This window comes from Cydia fagiglandana, chromosome Z (genome assembly GCF_963556715.1).
Source record: "Cydia fagiglandana chromosome Z, ilCydFagi1.1, whole genome shotgun sequence".
Taxonomy (NCBI): Eukaryota; Metazoa; Arthropoda; class Insecta; order Lepidoptera; family Tortricidae; genus Cydia; species Cydia fagiglandana.
This window is the reverse complement of record NC_085959.1, coordinates 5268728-5289075: the sequence shown is the minus strand read 5'-3', so window position 1 is coordinate 5289075 and position 20348 is coordinate 5268728. Positions and strand designations below refer to the sequence as shown.

Below are 20348 nucleotides of genomic sequence, written 5' to 3'. Positions count from 1 at the left end.
TCCTTCACCGAAAAGCGACTGGCAAATGTCAAATAATATTTCGTAGGTACATAAGTTCCAAAAACTCATTGGTACGAGCCGGGGTTTGAACCCGCGACCTCCAGATTGCAAGTTTATTTATACGTCGTAATTTCATAGAAGTTTGACGTTTAAAATAACAGTTGCACTACGTGGGCTATCAAAATCGCTTCACTTTCCTTGGTCTAACTCTAGATGTTGGCATCTGATTTGTTGGTAAATTTAGTCTTTTCCTCTTTTTACCCGACTACGGCAACGCAAAAGGAGGGTTATGATTTTGACCGGTATGTATGTGGGTATGTATGTATGTATGTATGTATGTTCATCTGTTCCCTCATAACTTCTAAAGTACTTATTATAATTTATCAAACGACGTGTCATTCGAATCGTCTTAATCGTCCGCTGGTTATAGGCTATATGGCGTCACAAAAAAATGAACACGGCGCCCTCTAGAGGTCATAAAGTCACGAACCAAAAAAATAAAATTAAGTAATGATGACGTGTTATACATCATTTTAAAGAGCTCAATTAGCACATTTCAAATATGTAAATATTTTAAGCTTTTGCACCCGGCTTTGCTTGCATGCGCCATATAAAACATTACTTTATTTATCGGTTAGGTAATTCGAACTATGAATCTACAAGCGCTCTGGATTCTATCCGCGTGTTACGCGACTACGGCGATACAAGAAGATTATTGCAAAAGAAATTTGTTTGGCCGCTATACATGGTGTTTTTTTAATGTCCTGCAACATTTTATAACGTGAATAACTGAATAGGTATAGAAGTCCTGATCAGCCAAAATTTAAGAAACAGTCAATTTTTTTCGTTCCGAAGACGGGCGCCCTCGGCGCCCTCGTCCCTCATACTAAAAGTGTCGGGCGTAGCCCGACGTACGCGTTCCAAAGTCGGGCGCCTGCGGCGCCCTCATACTAAAATAGTCGGGCGTAGCCCGACGTACGCGTTCCAAAGCCGGGCGCCTTCGGCGCCCTCATATTAAAAAAGTCGGGCGTAGCCCGACGTACGCGTTCCAATGCCGGGCGCCTTCGGCGCCCTCATACTAAAAGTGTCGGGCGTAGCCCGACGTACGCGTTCCAATGCCGGGCGCCTTCGGCGCCCTCATACTAAATAAAAAATAAGTTCAAAAACTAAAACCCGACTACTGCAAATCGCGCTCTAAAAAGTATGAAACAAGATAGAATTCTTATCTGAAATTATCAAGCAGGAAATATTATAAATGTTACCATTTTTTTTATATAAAAATACAAAGTAATATAATTTACTAATTTTTTTATATATTTACAGAGATTCAGAGGATCGCCGTGGTCGTATGCCACGATTATAAACTTAAAAGTAATATGGCATACGACCACGGCTATCCTCTGAACCTCTGTAAATATATAAAAAAATTAGTAAATTATATTACTTTGTATTTTTATATAAAAAAAATGGTAACATTTATAATATTTCCTGCTTGATAATTTCAGATAAGAATTCTATCTTGTTTCATACTTTTTAGAGCGCGATTTGCAGTAGTCGGGTTTTAGTTTTTGAACTTATTTTTTATTAGTTTATCTCCATACAACAAACGTGATTTTTGACCAAAGTTAAGCAACGTCGGGAGTGGTCAGTACTTGGATGGGTGACCGTTTTTTTTTTTTTGCATTATGGTACGGAACCCTCCGTGCGCGAGTCCGACTCGCACTTGCCCGGTTTTTGTCTACCGGATTTTGAAAGAAACGACTACTTATTTTTTAGGATTCCGTACCCAAAGGGTAAAAACGGGAACCTATTACTAAGACTCCGGTGTCCGTCCGTCTGTCTGTCACCAGGCTGTATCTCTTGATCCGTGATAGCTAGAAAGTTGAAATTTTCACAGAGGTGTAGGTATTTTCTGATGCCGCTATAACAACAAATACTAAATAGTACGGAACTCTGGACGAGTCCTACTCGCACTTGTTTTATAATATTTTTTTAAACATTATCCAATAAAACAGTTTTATCGTAACTAGATTACTGCGAAGGATCTCACATATAAGAAATCTACATATTTGGGTTCGTCTTGAGCGTCTCGAAGCCCCTTAAGAGCCAACAGGAGTGGTCATTTCTCCATCCAAACGTACTCGACTGTTTCCTTCGTGGGTTTTGATGCTAGAGCAATGATTTTTTCAACACCGATTAATATTGTCAATATCTGTGTCGGACTGTTTTGCTTTATTTGATATGTTTGTTTTTTAAGGCGCTAGAACTGTTTTGCTTTATTTGATATGTTTGTTTTTTGAGGCGCCCTTCAAAAATTGCCAAAATGGCCTCATTGACTATGGCGCAATGAGAGGCGTAGTATTCAAAACTGATATCAATTAGCCAAAAAAGCAAAACGGTCCGACACAGATAATTTCATAATCATTTAGATTTCCAAATTTGGTTACGATTGGTTAAGTTTTGGAGGAGGAAACAGTCGAGTACGAAACCTCGATTTTTGAGATTTTTACGCAGGATTTTTCGCCTTGTCTTTATCGCATTAGTTTTAGGAGCCGCTTCCGTTAGCGAGACGGGTACCTATATTTACCTAAAATATTTAAAACTCAACTCCTGTTTCATCTTAGGCAGATAGAAAGACACTTTCGCATTTATAACATTAGATAGTGTAAGTTTGTGTTTCAGAATCGCTAAGTAATCTACGTATCCCCAAGGTGAGGTGAACTGGTACCCACGCTCCTTCGATATCAACTGCCGTTCTACTTAAATAAGAGCAACCCACTTGCACCGTTCACTAACCCGGGGTTAACCGGCTAAACCTGGAGATACCATGGTTACCAGTACAATTTGACACTGGGTTAACGGTAACTGGTTAACCCCGGGTTTGTGGGGTGGTGCAAGTGCGGGCGCTAAGAGACGTAAGAACGAACTAGTTTACAATTTCTAGTAACGAAAACTAGTACCACCCATATGTAGACATATATAGACGTAGATACGAGTATATACGTAAGTAGAAAGTTCATATCAAATGTTATGTTATGTATTTTTAGAAAAGTAAATCATTTATTTACAAACAAGATATAGTAGTAGTAGTAAAACACTTTATTGTACAAAAAACAAAACAAAACAGGAAAAATAACATTCGTCATTAGTACAACTGTCTGATTATAATTACGTATGTTTTATTACAGTTACAATTGAGGTCTTAGATAAATAGATTTAATTTAACTAGTTTTTTTAATAAAATTATTTGTGTCAATTTCACTATTTTGGATTTCACGTCTATAAATGTCGGTCCTTTGATTGGCTTGCGTGGGCATATAGAGATCGAACACGTAGAGGCCCTTTGGAGATCGAGCTTTAATGTCATGTAGAACGCCTGCTGGAACCCGTTCACAGGCGCAACAATAGACACCCATGAACCGGTCGCAACAGGCATTGGTAGATTGTAGAAAAAACTGGTCAAGTGCGAGTCGGACTCGCGTTTCAAGGGTTCCGTACATCAAACAATTTTCAAAATTTTTTTTGTACGTGAAACGTGACGTGAGTGAAACGTCTTGAAAAACCCGAATGGGTCAATCAAAAACCAGATGTAACATTAAGTTTTCTGGCGTGGTGGCTTATCTCTACATCTCTGAAGATTAAATGCCGAACAATAGTACCTACAAGTGTCCAAATGCGTAGAGCTGAAAACTCGAGCGTCCGACGGGTCGCGCTTCCTACAACTTCCGAAAGTGTTTTAAAAGCGAAGGCCGAAGAGAGATAATACCTACAGGCTGACCAAAAAATAAGTGTATTCCCGTAGCCAAGGAGGTACTGGGATTATACTGAGCAACTTTTAGTATGGGACCAACCCCGTCATCGCGAAAATAGAAGTATCCTCCCATAGAAAACGGACCAGCCAAAATGTATGAAACAGCCAAATTTTTCTTCGCGATTTCAAGATTGCACGTTGGCAACGGGAATACACTTAGTTTATTTTTTATCCACCCTGTATACCTACTGCTTTTTAAAACACGTAACAATAGTAACCTAATCAATCAGTACAGTCAGCAGCAGAAGGTGCTAAGCGGGAGAGTGGTTTAAAATGATCTGGACGCGACTTTATAGTTAAGACAATAAGAGCATGTCAAGGTAATTTTGAACACCTCGGCCGCTTAGCAACTTCTGCTGTTGACTGTACTACAAGTACCATTGCGACTATGTGCCAGATACAGCCTAGTCGCATTTTTAGGGTTCCGTACCTCAAAAGGAAAAAACGGAACCCTTATAGGATCACTCGTGCGTCTGTCTGTCCGTCTGTCCGTCTGTCACAGTCAATTTGCTCCGAAACTACCAGACCAATTAAGTTGAAATTTGGTACACATATGTAAGTCTGTGACCCAAAGACGGATATGTAACGTCAACAAATGAATTTTAAACATAGGGGCTACTTTTGGGGGGTAAACGATAAAATTAAAAAACAAAGTTTTGAAAACTATATCGTGTTACATATCAAACGAAAGAGCTCATTTTGAGAATCTCAAATATATTTTTCTTATAAATTTACGATAAAACGTTTAGAAGTTATTCAAGAAAATAGACAAAAAATGACCATTCCCCCCCCTCTATCTCCGAAACTATAGGGTCTAAAATTCTGAAAAAAATACACAAAATAGTCCTTTACCTAAAGATGTCAGGAAAACCTATCAGAAATCTAGAGTCAAGCGTGAGTCGGATTTAAGAACAAAAATGCGGTTAACGTTTTTTTAGGGACACAGCCGCAATGGTTTAAGTGAAACGTGATGTAGACAGCTATTGCGAAGGCCCTAGGCCGATATCCGCATAAGGCCGAAGGCCCGAAGCTCCCCAAAGAGGCGTGACTTTAGCTTCAAGCGAGAGTCGGACTGAAGACAAAAAATGCGACTAGGCTGTATCTGGCACATAGTCGCAATGGTACTTGTAGTACAGTCAACAGCAGAAGTTGCTAAGCGGCCGAGGTGTTCAAAATTACCTTGACATGCTCTTATTGTCTTAACTATAAAGTCGCGTCCAGATCATTTTAAACCACTCTCCCGCTTAGCACCTTCTGCTGCTGACTGTACTGATTGATTAGGTTACTATTGTTACGTGTTTTAAAAAGCAGTAGGTATACAGGGTGGATAAAAAATAAACTAAGTGTATTCCCGTTGCCAACGTGCAATCTTGAAATCGCGAAGAAAAATTTGGCTGTTTCATACATTTTGGCTGGTCCGTTTTCTATGGGAGGATACTTCTATTTTCGCGATGACGGGGTTGGTCCCATACTAAAAGTTGCTCAGTATAATCCCAAAACCTCCTTGGCTACGGGAATACACTTATTTTTTGGTCAGCCTGTAGGTATTATCTCTCTTCGGCCTTCGCTTTTAAAACACTTTCGGAAGTTGTAGGAAGCGCGACCCGTCGGACGCTCGAGTTTTCAGCTCTACGCATTTGGACACTTGTAGGTACTATTGTTCGGCATTTAATCTTCAGAGATGTAGAGATAAGCCACCACGCCAGAAAACTTAATGTTACATCTGGTTTTTGATTGACCCATTCGGGTTTTTCAAGACGTTTCACTCACGTCACGTTTCACGTACAAAAAAAATTTTGAAAATTGTTTGATGTACGGAACCCTTGAAACGCGAGTCCGACTCGCACTTGACCAGTTTTAATTATTTGTCTTCAGTCCGACTCTCGCTTGAAGCTAAAGTCACGCCTCTTTGGGGAGCTTCGGGCCTTCGGCCTTATGCGGATATCGGCCTAGGGCCTTCGCAATAGCTGTCTACATCACGTTTCACTTAAACCATTGCGGCTGTGTCCCTAAAAAAACGTTAACCGCATTTTTGTTCTTAAATCCGACTCACGCTTGACTCTAGATTTCTGATAGGTTTTCCTGACATCTTTAGGTAAAGGACTATTTTGTGTATTTTTTTCAGAATTTTAGACCCTATAGTTTCGGAGATAGAGGGGGGGGAATGGTCATTTTTTGTCTATTTTCTTGAATAACTTCTAAACGTTTTATCGTAAATTTATAAGAAAAATATATTTGAGATTCTCAAAATGAGCTCTTTCGTTTGATATGTAACACGATATAGTTTTCAAAACTTTGTTTTTTAATTTTATCGTTTACCCCCCAAAAGTAGCCCCTATGTTTAAAATTCATTTGTTGACGTTACATATCCGTCTTTGGGTCACAGACTTACATATGTGTACCAAATTTCAACTTAATTGGTCTGGTAGTTTCGGAGCAAATTGACTGTGACAGACGGACAGACGGACAGACAGACGCACGAGTGATCCTATAAGGGTTCCGTTTTTTCCTTTTGAGGTACGGAACCCTAAAAAGTGACTAGTATTACCGGTCTATGGACTGAACTTTGGGTGGACAATGAGACTGGGTTATTGTAAAGAAGTCCGGACACCTGGGGCCCGTTTCTCAATAGCTTGTAACTTGTAATACAAGTGGAAGTCCCTTTCTAACAAGAGCTGTCAAAAAGTGACATCCGCTTGTATTACAAGTTACACGCTTTTGAGAAACGGGCCCCTGCCATAAGAAAATCGCAATTATATAGTAGCGAATTTTAAAACACGACCGAAGGGAATGTTTTAATGACACTAGTTGCGAATTACCTATTCGCACGTGTATCGTACAACGTTTTACAGTTTCATATGGCCCCTTAAAATTTCGACGTAGTTACGTAATGTGCTTATTATAGCACAGGGTGTCGTAATGGAGCACCAGATGTACTTACTACAATAATTCTTAATATGTTCGAGCTTCAAGTCTCACGGAAATTCTATAGGTAGTTAAAATTGAGGTCTTGTACGTATCTACCTAACTAGATTTTTTTATAAAATATTTGTATCAACATCATACCTATTATTATTTGTATCTCCGTTACAGACTCTCGGGTTTTCAAGCCCGGTCATTTATAATGGCTCCTCTTCACGTTGGGCCAACGCCAACGCCAACGAGGGACGCAGCCATGCGGTAGAATGAGATAGCAATATCACTTGCTCCCTCTAACGCATAAACCTTCCTAGAGGTCATAATTATTATTGACCTGAGACTATAGTTCGTTTTTTTTAGCATTAGAAATAAGGTAAACAATCTTGATGCGTCTTTTAATTGAAAACACACTTTAAAAATAAGTTACGGCAAATATGTAACAATTATTATTATTTTTTATTTTATTTAATAATCAAGTATACAGTACCACTTTACAGAGTAATCCAATGCGCGATATGTATTACATAAAGGAAGACAAAAATAAATAATTTACAGGTAACAACACATTAAAAAATATTACACAAATAATTGAGTCATTCTATGTAATCAATGTATGGGAAAATGAAACAAATTAATATAGTTTTCAAACCTGTGTGACGTGATACATCTAGGTGTACTGTTTAAAATTCACCACTCTCCCCCCCCTCCACCTGACGCTCGACCCCCCCTCACCTTGAAATGTGTCCCCGTTGGTAGTTTTTTGGCATTCTCACGAAAACTATAATAGATATCAAAAAAGTGTCAAGGACAGAATTAATCCTCATTAAATTTAAAAACAAAAATGGTCTTATGTGTTTTATTATAAGTTGGACGGTATTCAAGCTATAAGTACTTGTATAACCTTAAAATAACAAAATAACCATACTAGTATGACGAAATGCAGAATATCTTCAAAACGGCTAGACCGATTTTAATAAAATATACCTAAAAAATCACCGCAGTGAAGCCAGCTATCAAACAAAAGAAACTACATCAAAATCGGTTCATCCGTTTCGGCGTTACGAAGTCACAGGTAAACACAGAAATACAAATTTTTTTCAACTGCACCCAATAATTTTGTAAACCGATTAATTTTGATCAATTATTTTAATGAGATCATGTCCCTTGAAGTTTTAGCTTTACGAAAAGTTAAAAAACATGGAAAACGGCCCAGTATTTTTCAAATTATCGGCATTTTCCCGATTTGTGAGTGGTTTCGTGTTATCACGCGCACGAGTTGCCCTTGACCCCTATAAAACGGGGGGTAGGGGAGGGGTTGTTATCAGTCACTTATCAGAAGTTGACCGGTACACATATCCGCATATTTTCCCGTAAAGAAGACCTGTGAAAAATGGAAACCACTGAAGCTGAAGTCCGCCAAGTCGTCCAGCTCAGCTCCTGCAAGAGGGGCGTAGCCAACGTTCAGTAGCTGCCACGCTGAATTTAAGTCAATCTACAGTTTGCAGAGTTTACCAGAGGTTCCAACGGACTGGATCCTTTACTTCAAGACCAAGAAGCGGCCGCAAAAAGTGTACATCAGAGAGGGACGACCGCTTCATTGTCACAACATCTCTCCGAGATCGACACCTGACAAGCGTTGCCATCCAGCAGCGTCTGCGTGAGATACGAGGAGTGGCTGCCAGTGAGTGGACAATAAGAAGAAGACTTAAGAAAGCGAACTTGACATCCAGGAGGCCTGCAACGGGGCCCAGATTGCTGGCGCGACACCGTACAGCCCGAAGAGAGTTTGCAGAAAATCATATGAACTGGACCATTGAGCAATGGACCGCAGTTCTCTTCTCGGACGTGTGCAGAATATGCTTGAATGGATGTGACCGAAGAGGAAGAGTCTACAGAAGGCCAGAAGAACGGTTCGCCCAATGTTGCTACTCCGAAAGGGTCGCCTATGGCGGTGGATCCGTGATGTTCTGGGACGACGTTTCCTACGACGCGCGAACAGAGCTGGTTTTCGTGCCTGGCGTGGCGCGACTTTCGGAGAAGCAACATTGGGCGAACCGTTCTTCTGGCCTTCTGTAGACTCTTCCTCTTCGGTCACATCCATTCAAGCATATTCTGCACACGTCCGAGAAGAGAACTGCGGTCCATTGCTCAATGGTCCAGTCCATATGATTTTCTGCAAACTCTCTTCGGGCTGTACGGTGTCGCGCCAGCAATCTGGGCCCCGTTGCAGGCCTCCTGGATGTCAAGTTCGCTTTCTTAAGTCTTCTTCTTATTGTCCACTCACTGGCAGCCACTCCTCGTATCTCACGCAGACGCTGCTGGATGGCAACGCTTGTCAGGTGTCGATCTCGGAGAGATGTTGTGACAATGAAGCGGTCGTCCCTCTCTGATGTACACTTTTTGCGGCCGCTTCTTGGTCTTGAAGTAAAGGATCCAGTCCGTTGGAACCTCTGGTAAACTCTGCAAACTGTAGATTGACTTAAATTCAGCGTGGCAGCTACTGAACGTTGGCTACGCCCCTCTTGCAGGAGCTGAGCTGGACGACTTGGCGGACTTCAGCTTCAGTGGTTTCCATTTTTCACAGGTCTTCTTTACGGGAAAATATGCGGATATGTGTACCGGTCAACTTCTGATAAGTGACTGATAACAACCCCTCCCCTACCCCCCGTTTTATAGGGGTCAAGGGCAACTCGTGCGCGTGATAACACGAAACCACTCACAAATCGGGAAAATGCCGATAATTTGAAAAATACTGGGCCGTTTTCCATGTTTTTTAACTTTTCGTAAAGCTAAAACTTCAAGGGACATGATCTCATTAAAATAATTGGTCAAAATTAATCGGTTTACAAAATTATTGGGTGCAGTTGAAATAATTTGTATTTCTGTGTTTACCTGTGACTTCGTAACGCCGAAACGGATGAACCGATTTTGATGTAGTTTCTTTTGTTTGATAGCTGGCTTCACTGCGGTGATTTTTTAGGTATATTTTATTAAAATCGGTCTAGCCGTTTTGAAGATATTCTGCATTTCGTCATACTAGTATGGTTATTTTGTTATTTTAAGGTTATACAAGTACTTATAGCTTGAATACCGTCCAACTTATAATAAAACACATAAGACCATTTTTGTTCTAAATTTAATGAGGATTAATTCTGTCCTTGACACTTTTTTGATATCTATTATAGTTTTCGTGAGAATGCCAAAAAACTACCAACGGGGACACATTTCAAGGTGGGGGGGGGTCGAGCGTCAGGTGGAGGGGGGGGGGAGAGTGGTGCATATTAAACAGTACACCTAGACGTATCACGTCACACAGGTTTGAAAACTATATTAATTTGTTTGTCTCAAAACATATAATGACTGTATTAAAAGATTATTATTACAATTTAGACAAAATTAAATAACGGGTTGGCTTAAAGTAATGAGAATTTTCGTTTGCGGAAATATTAAAAAAAAGACAATAGCTATGGGTTTTCGAAATTTTACAATGACAAACAAGAGCATATTTTAAATTACAAGAAAACATTATATATACAATAAACGTCTCCCACATCCGATTTCTCATAACGGTATTCAAACCCTCTGCGTCATGCTTTGGACAACGTTTTATTAACATTACATAACCGTTTTATTGCCGTTAATTTTAATTATTTCGGCATATTAGCTTGTTATCTATATCATGCCATCATTCACAATTGCTAACTGACTAAAAATTTTCATGAAATCTGCAATTGATTGATATTTTGAGAAAATTGTTTATGTATCATATTTTGGTAAAATGTATGCAATGACGTTTTTAACTGGTTTTAGGCTCTCGCGGAAAAACGACTTAACGTTTCCAACCCTAGAATATCCCCAAGACTTAAATCAATCGAAGAATTTTGGCAAATATTATATACTCTGATATGTATATTGCGATAGTAGGCAAAATATTATAGAATAAAATAAATTTTACCGTGTAATTACAAAACGATCAGTCAGAGAGTACTTGGTAGTTTGTCCAAAGTGAAAAGCAAACGGTCAGAAGCATGTTAAGTAAACTAACACAAGGGAGGCCAATTACTTCATTATTGAATTTGGTTCTAATGTTGGATATTGCATAGTTCTTCAATATAACATCCAGAAATCCATGGCCATTGTCTTTTTGTTTTTATGTCCGAAAACAAAAATTCTCATTACTTTAAGCCAACCCGTTAATTAACATTTTACAACCTACTTAAAAATATTATTACAGTAAATATTATTACAGTATAACTAAATATTTGGCTGATAGCATAATTTCCAGCTTGTTATCATTATGAATCTAATACGATCATTTATATTCTTACGCTTTCATAAGTAATAGTTTTAGATTTTTAAAAAGCGTTTTTCAATTAAAAGACCTGTTAAGATCGCTTACCTTCTTGCAAGTTCTTTCTAATGCCAAAAAAACGAACTATACCTACAGCTCTTACTTAATGCATAACCACAGGCGGCGCCGTAGCACGGTCGCGTTTTTATCGCTTGTCGCCATGCCTGTCACGTTCTAACAAGTATGTAAGTGCGAAAGGGACGCGCTTAGTGATAGGCGATAAAAATGGAACCGTGCTGCGCCAGGTGTAAGAAACATACACACCTGTTTACTGGGGGACTAAATGTCAACCAACATCACAGACAAAACATCCTCCAGACTGAGCATAGTCGCGCTACCCCCTCTGCCACGCATACGGTAATTTTACTCCATGTTCGAGTCGAAAGTGTCTTTGTGTGACGTCCGTGTCTTTGAACGAACCAATCACGGCACGGGACTTCGCTCACCTCGTCCCGCGCACACTCGCATTTTTGGCATCATTGGTTGCATGAAATAATTGCTCTAAACTCGGTCTAGAGGATTCCTAGTCTATGACCAACATACATATATAGTACAGTTAGGCCAAGAACATCAGTCTGCAACGATTTTTAGTTATATCACATGCAGTGCAATTGTTATTTATAAGTTTGACGTTTAAAATAACACTTGCACTGCGTGTGCTATCAAAATCGTTGCAGACTTGTCTACCTCTAACATTAGGGGCCTTTTCGAGTTGCCAAGTCGTGACGTGGTCACTAGAGATGCACCGGATATCCGCTTACTATCCGATATCCAGCCTATCCGGCCATTATTTTTATATCCGGCCGGATACCGGATAGTAACATTGCTTGATTTCGGAGTAAACAAATTGGATTTAAGAAACAGACACTATCATAATCGTAAGTACTTGTTTATTATTTTAAAACAATTTATAATTCCATTGACTTGCACGCGCACTCTTTTCGAACCTAGAAATGTGTCCGCGAGAACGTTCACTAGGAAACAGGTCAAACCTGCAAAATGCGCACCTGAAAAACCGAAATGTAGGTATAGTTAGTTCCGCTGGCCGAATATCCGGCAGCCGGATACCGGATATTCGGCTGATGGTCAAGCCGAATATCCGATATCCGGTATCCGGCCAAACAACTATCCGTTGCATCTGTAGAGATTCAAATTCATTTTGTACTAGGTTAGGGGAAAAGTCATAGAAATCCCTTAATATCCCTACTACTTAAAGCCTGACCAGGAACAAATGATCACGCGCCATGTTGCGGAATTTCACTGGAACTAATTTTATTCATACTACCTATACTGAACCACAGAATAAATAAAAGTTCTTGGTACAGAAGACTCACTCCCTAACAAAACGCGTCTGTTACGATCAGCACAGATATGGCCGCTAGGTGGCGACAGCGCCACGCGCGGCTTATGGCTTTCCCCAAAATTGGTATGGAACGGATGTACTTTTAGCTACCTGTAGCAAAGCGACGAAATCGCGGAGTGAGCCACGCCTGACTGAACTGTCAACCTACTTGAGAATAACAGCGCCCTCTTGTGAATGGTCGTGATCATATATTACTGGTCAGGCTTTACTTATATCCGTACTAGGGCGACTTGCACCATTCACTAACCCGGGGTTAACAGGTTAAACCTGGAGTGTCACCATTGTTACCAGTACAATTTGACACTAGCTTAACGGTTTAACCAGTTAACCCCGGGTTAGTGAGATGGTGCAAGTGGGCCAGTAATATTATAAATGCGAAAGTGTGTCTGTCTGTTACCTGTTCACGCTCGAAATCGGACAATTAACTTGGCATTTATAATTTCAGTATGTCCGCTTCACAAGGGGATTTTCTAGTTCTTTACATTTTCACTAAAATCTTGTTTTTCTTACAGGAAATATATACCGACCCTACCTTCGTGAGAGACAACTGCGATATATTTGACGTCGTACCAGGAAAACTAGGTATTTATTTATTTGATTATCAAATCTAAAGAAATTTTAACGTATGTGATTAGTAAATCTATCTATGGTAATGTAAATGAGAGTATTTATTTTATCAAGCATCTGCGAGCGTTACTACTACTACTACGTGTGTGTGTAATAATTAATTAAGTTTTTGGCAAATGTTTTTTTTTGGTACAAACGTTTATCGCCGACTGTACTTTTCTTTCCACAGACAACTAATACTCATCGAGATAATTCTAAAAACCCCAAACACAATTGCGTTGCGTTGTTTTATCACACAGTTCCCATGGCCACCTCCTGTCTTCATCATCAGATCAGCTCCATGGTACCATGATATTGCATTGTTACCCGACTTATACCTACATATGTATGCAAATTTTCCGTTGTATACACCTCAATGCGTGTAAGCGTAAAGGAAGGAATGGGGAGATTCGCACGCTTCTGGCAAGCCTCCGTAGCTTAGTTGGTATTTAGCAGCAATCGGACCAGTGTTCCGATAGGTCGCAATTTCGAGGCATGCCTAGGCTGTTTGTCTTTATTATTCATGAGTGTTTTTTTGGAGTTTTTATCTTTATGTTTACGACTTTGACGACCGGTCTGGCCTAGTGGGTAGTGACCCTGCCTGCGAAGCCGATGGTCCTGGGTTCGAATCCCAGTAAGGGCATTTATTTGTGTGATGAACACTAATATTTGTTCCTGAGTCATGGGTGTTTTCTCTGTATATAAGTATGTATTTATCTATATAAGTATGTATATCGTCGCCTAGCATCCATAGTACAAGCTTTGCTTAGTTTGGGGCTAGGTTGATCTGTGTAAGATGTCCACTAATATTTATTATTTATTTATTTTAATTTTTAAGAATAGTTACCATTTACCGACAGGGTGCGAGTGTGTATAGGCCGTGCTATCTGCTCGGCGAAATATTTAAGAACTATAATTACGTGACATACACAGTATATTTATTAACATAGGTAATCTATACATTTTCTGTACGTTGGTACAGCTGTTGGTAAATAGCTGCTTTATTTTTCATATTTGGTAATGTTAGCTTTATTACCATTAACACAGACTTTTTAATATTAACAATAACATGTTAGCTGCGATCGTGGCCCACCAAAATGGACTCGCCGGAAGACCAGCGCCGACTCTCGGGTCAGCATTATGCTGAGGCGAGCCCATTTCGTGGTAAACAATTTGTAATTATGTTTGTATTAAAAGCCTTGCATGTTACTTTTGTATGTACACTAAGTTTATCACGAAAAATAAATGATTTATGATTTATGTTACTGACTGGGGAATGCTACAGGCACTGAGTTTGTATGGCGAGACCCGGGAATTCCCGGTTCCGGTACAGTGTTTGTATAGAAAACCAGTACCAGGAGCACTCCCAATTACTGACATTACCGTTTGACCACAGGCGATAAGTGGCTGGTGTCGTGTCTATCCGTGCTGTTCCTGAGCAAGGGGCTGCTCTACAGAGTGGTGCCGGCCGACCAGCGGGTGGACGCCGGATACGCCGGCATCTTCAGGTCACATATTTATGGCTTTTAACCTCTTTCAATCTCAGAGTATTAAAGCTATAGCTGGCCAAGCAAATCTTGTCAGTATAAAAAGGCGGCAAATATAAAAATTGTAGGCGCGAAGGGTTGTCGTCCCGTAGAAAATTTGAATTTTGCGCCTTTTTCTACTGACAAGATTTGCTTGACCAGCATATTTTGGCTCCTCTAGACGATGGCCCAGTGCCGGCCACTCCAAAGGACGCATTTATGCGTTAGAGGGAGCAAGTGATATTGCTATCTCATTCTACCGCATGGCTGCGTCCCTTGGAATGGCCGGCGCTGGGCCATCGTGTAGAGGAGCCATTTAGTTCGATAAAAAAAAAACAATTTGCCGACCGGTGCGGTCGACCAAGTGGGTTCACTACCCACTCCATCGTCCAAGCCCGTCGTGGGTCCGGGGCTCGAATCCCGGTACCTAAGGGCATTTATTTGTGTGATGAACACAAATATTTACCTCGCAGTCTAGCGTGTTTTGTATATGTATATAAGTATGTATTTATCTATGTCGCCTAGCACCCATAGCCCATAGTACAAGCTTTGCTTACTTTGGGGCTAAGTTGATGAAGTTGATGTATTTATTTATTATTTATAATTTCCCAAACACGTCATAAAAATTTTCATCTCACGATCTAATTTCCGGCAGGTTCCGTATATGGTGGTGTGGCCAGTGGCTAGAGGTCCTCGTGGACGACCGGCTGCCCACCGTCAACGGGAAGCTGGCTTTCCTGCAGACCAGCTCCACCGAACAGCTATGGCCAGCGCTGTTGGAGAAAGCATACGCCAAGTAAGTCAGGTCATGGTATAATAATATACTCCGCCTGGTACTCTCTTCTCGTCTTTTCTAGGTCACCTGACTGATACAAGCCTACGTCGTCATGCGACAGCGATATATGATAATATGCGATAGCGCTGTATATAGCGGCCATGTTATTGCGACGTAGGCTTGTGTCACTCTGGGAAGAGAAGACCATGTTTTATTAGAATATGAGTCAGGTCTAGGTCTTATGGAGGTGCTGAACACTGCAGAACAGTTCGGAAGAAAAGTGAAGGGAATTTAGGATACGCTAAGTAAGTACAGTCCGTGAGATCTTAGAAGAACCTTAATTCGGGTCTCGGCTATAATCGGACGTAATCGTGTAATAGAAAATGACAGTTTCAATTACTTTGGTTGACGAATTAGTGGCAGTCCAACACCCAAAGAGTGCAGTCGTTTTTCTCGTCTTGAACTATATAGAGCAGTTAATACCACCATAATATATTCGTTATTATTTCATTTGATATTTTTTAAATTGATTTTAATGGAGACACGTTTCAAAAAGGGTATATCTGTAAATAGTCAATCGCGGGAAATTGTATATAATGTTTATAAATATTTTGTGAAGGAAGCGGCAACTTTTAAGAAGAGCGATAAATGTAAATATTTTAATAAACTTCAAGACTTTATTGGGCTATTCTTTCTGTCACTGCTCTCCAGGCCGTTCGATCTTCAGCCATTTGTATAGTTGCCTGGAGCTGGTAACGTCTTGGACCATATCTATCCATCTTCTGAGTGCACGCCCTCTACTCATTCGTCCATCGAGACTCCCAGTAATAATACGTCTTTTAATGCGTGTGCGTGCCACGTCTGATTGTATGTATGATCGAAGAAAATCCAATATGCGATAGGTATTCTCAGCTCTATATAATTTCTTCCAGAAGCGATACATGGTGAGATGACATTCTGTTTTCAAATTTACCTCCGGTCGAAATTCAAATTCTGATTCCATTTTATTTAAATTATGACAATAAGTCTAATCGTAATATAGTTATCCAGCGAAATTTAATTTAAGAGCCTTTAGATTAGGGTTTATTTTATGTTGATGCTAATTGTCCACTTAACTTTTTACGATAACTTCAAAAAGTTTTATCAGCTATTAAGAAAGCAGAACAGCAGTATCACCTTCGTACGTTACCGCCGATAACCGAAGTCTTTTTCTAAATTACGAAGGTTCTTCTAAGATCTCACGCACTGTAAGACTAGTTAGTGACAGGTTTTCCTGACGGTGCGGCCAGTTTTTTTTATATTTTTTATTTATATTAGTCTGTTATAGTGTCCCACTGCTGGGAATGCTGGGCAAAGGCCTCTCCCCTTGATTTCCACAACTACCGTTGGTGCTTTTTCCGCCCAGTTACTGATGAAGGCGTCTAAGTCGTCCCGCCATCTCCGTCTAGGCCTGCCACGTCCGCGCTTCTTTTGCGGCATCCACTTGGTAGCTATACTAGCCCAGTAATAAATATAACAAATTTACACAGATCTACCTAGCCCCTCAGTAAGCTAAATAAGGCTTGTGTTGTGGCTCGAAGTCCTCGTGAACAACCGCTGCCCACGTCAACGGGAAACTGGCTTTCCTACAGACCAGCTCCACCGAACAGCTATGGCCAGCGTTGTTGGAGAAATCGTACACAAGTTAACGAGAGCTAGGCTAAGGCGACGGGGAATCGTTGATAAATAAAAAAAACTGGTCAAGTGCGAGTCGGACTCGCGTTTCAAGGGTTCCGTACATCACACAATTTTCAAAATATTTTTGTACGTGAAACGTGACGTGAGTGAAACGTCTTGAAAAACCCGAATGGGTCAATCAAAAACCAGATGTAACATGAAGTTTTCTGGCGTGGTGGCATATCTCTACATCTCTGAAGATTAAATGCCGAACAATAGTACCTACAAAGTGTCCAAATGCGTAGAGCTGAAAACTCGAGCGTCCGACGGGTCGCGCTTCCTACAACCTCCGAAAGTGTTTTAAAAGCGAAGGCCGAAGAGAGATAATACCTACAGGGCGACCAAAAAATAAGTGTATTCCCGTAGCCAAGGAGGTTTTGGGATTATACTGAGCAACTTTTAGTATGGGACCAACCCCGAAATCGCGAAAATAGAAGTATCCTCCCATAGAAAACGGACCAGCCAAAATGTATGAAACAGCCAAATTTTTCTTCGCGATTTCAAGGTTGCACGTTGGCAACGGGAATACACTTAGTTTATTTTTTAGCCACCCTGTATACCTACTGCTTTTTAAAACACGTAACAATAGTAACCCAATCAATCAGTACAGTCAGCAGCAGAAGTTGCTAAGCGGGAGAGTGGTTTAAAATGATCTGGACGCGACTTTATAGTTAAGACAATAAGAGCATGTCAGGGTAATTTTGAACACCTCGGCCGCTTAGCAACTTCTGCTGTTGACTGTACTACAAGTACCATTGCGACTATGTGCCAGATACAGCCTAGTCGCATTTTTTGTCTTCAGTCCGACTCTCGCTTGAAGCTAAAGGCACGCCACTTTGGGGAGCTTCGGGCCTTCGGCCTTATGCGGATATCGGCCTAGGGCCTTCGCAATAGCTGTCTACATCACGTTTCACTTAAACCATTGCGGCTGTGTCCCTAAAAAAACGTTAACCGCATTTTTGTTCTTAAATCCGACTCACGCTTGACTCTACATTTCTGATAAATTTTCCTGACATCTTTAGGTAAAGGACTATTTTGTGTATTTTTTTCAGAATTTTAGACCCAGTAGTTTCGGAGATAGAGGGGGGGGAATGGTCATTTTTTGTCTATTTTCTTGAATAACTTCTAAACGTTTTATCGTAAATTTATAAGAAAAATATATTTGAGATTCTCAAAATGAGCTCTTTCGTTTGATATGTAACACGATATAGTTTTCAAAACTTTGTTTTTTTAATTTTATCGTTTACCCCCCAAAAGTAGCCCCTATGTTTAAAATTCATTTGTTGACGTTACATATCCGTCTTTGGGTCACAGACTTACATATGTGTACCAAATTTCAACTTAATTGGTCCGGTAGTTTCGGAGCAAATTGGCTGTGACAGACGGACAGACGGACAGACAGACGCACGAGTGATCCTATAAGGGTTCCGTTTTTTCCTTTTGAGGTACGGAACCCTAAAAATGCCAATCTTACTTGACGCTGTCAATTCAGTACAGAGTTAGCTACTCTATAGGTACTACCTATACCTACTCTACTAGGTTTCCTTGCGATTTTCCCTCACCGAATAGGTACATAATTTTCGTGTTCATGATGCGTACTTTTAGTGACAGCCGTTATTTGTGTACCTTTAACGGCTAACAAGCAATCGTGAAAAAACCGATAGTCAATCTGAAACAGTTTAAAATCTGACTCTTCTTTTTGCAGGCTCCACGGCTCATACGAAGCGCTAAAGTACGGGAGCCTACTAGACGGCATGGCGGACCTCACCGGTGGGATCACGGAGTCCCAACTAGTCCGCGAGCTGAGCGATGGCCACGCGCTCGCTAACCTACTCCGCGCTACTAGCGTGGTCACTGCACACTACCAACCTAGCGTGAGTAGATACAGCACTAAAGTACGGGAGCCTACCAGACGGCATGGAGGACCTCACCGGTGGGATCACGGAGTCCCAACTAGTCCGCGAGCTGAGCGATGGCCACGCGCTCGCTAATCTACTCCGCGCTACTAGCGTGGTCACTGCACACTACCAACCTAGCGTGAGTAGATACAGCACTAAAGTACGGGAGCCTACTAGACGGCATGGCGGACCTCACCGGTGAGATCACGGAGTCCCAACTAGAGGACGACTCACGTTAGACCGGGCGGTGTCCGGAACCGGAGCTTCCGGCGCATCGCTTTCTATGAGAAAGCATCACGTGATCGCCTGTCATGTCATAGAAAAGTAAGCGCTGGAAGCTCCGGCCCGGACACGGCCCGGTCTAACGTGAGTCATCCTTAGTCCGCGGGCTGAGCCATGGCCACACGTTCGCCAACCTACTCCGCGCTACTAGTGTGGTCACTAGTGTGGCACACTACCCTTAATAAAGGTATTCATTAATATACGGTCCAAAATACGGCTAACGGTTGAAGAAACACACTGTAATCTATTTGCATATTACTCGTATATCCCCTATTGACCCGGACCCGGGTACATACCCGGGTCCGGGTCAATAGACATGCTTAAACACACTTAAGGACATCCTTAAACTACGTCCAGGACCCGGGCATGTCCTTAAACCATGTCCAAGACTACCGGTGGACGGGCAGCAGCGTCCCTCAAAATCGGTGTACTCGACTGCGATCGCCAACCCGCCTGCCAAGCGTGGCGATTATGGCATTCACACCCCAAAAAAGGGGGAGGCCTATGTTCAGCAGTGGACGTCTTATGGCTGAGATGATGATGATGATGATGATCCCCTATTGACGATTGAACGTTGCCACGTTGCAACATGAAACACTAGTAAGTATAGTAAGACTGAACATTTCTAATAAGACACGCTAGTGCTGTAAGTAGTACCGAGCTACTATGGCAATGGCGATGTACGCAGCTCGGGTGCGCGCGACGCACCCCTCGCCCCTCGAACCCCTCACGATTGCCCGGTCTAGATGGCTTCGTCGAACGACTATTGTTACAAGCTTTTATTTACTTTCACCTGACCGTTGTCTGCCTGTCTGTAATCAAATATTGCAAGTTAAATTTGATCCACTTCTCAGTTTCCGATTGAGCTGAAATTTTGCATAACATACATACGTAAGTCAGGTGACAGTGCAATATTATGGTGTCATTGAGCTGATCTGATGATGAAAACCGGAGGTGGCCATAGGAACTCTGGGATAAAACAACGAAACCTTATTATGTTTGGGGTTTTTAGAATTATCTCGATGAGTATTAGTTGCCTGTGGGAAGAAAAGTACAGTCAGCGATAAAAGCTTGTACCAAAAATGAAATTTTTGCCAAAAC

At 41.2% G+C, this 20348-nt stretch overlaps 1 protein-coding gene across 1 annotated transcript in view; it reads left to right on the top strand.

Moving 5' to 3' along the window:
• LOC134679255 (calpain-C) overlaps nucleotides 1-20348 on the top strand; it is a 53437-nt gene that overhangs the window by 14710 nt on the left and 18379 nt on the right. The window contains exons 2-5 of the mRNA XM_063538144.1: nucleotides 12957-13026; nucleotides 14447-14558; nucleotides 15232-15372; nucleotides 18773-18941. Coding sequence (XP_063394214.1) covers nucleotides 18822-18941 — 120 coding nt within the window. The 5' untranslated portion in view covers nucleotides 12957-13026; nucleotides 14447-14558; nucleotides 15232-15372; nucleotides 18773-18821. The remainder of the gene's footprint in view (nucleotides 1-12956; nucleotides 13027-14446; nucleotides 14559-15231; nucleotides 15373-18772; nucleotides 18942-20348) is intronic.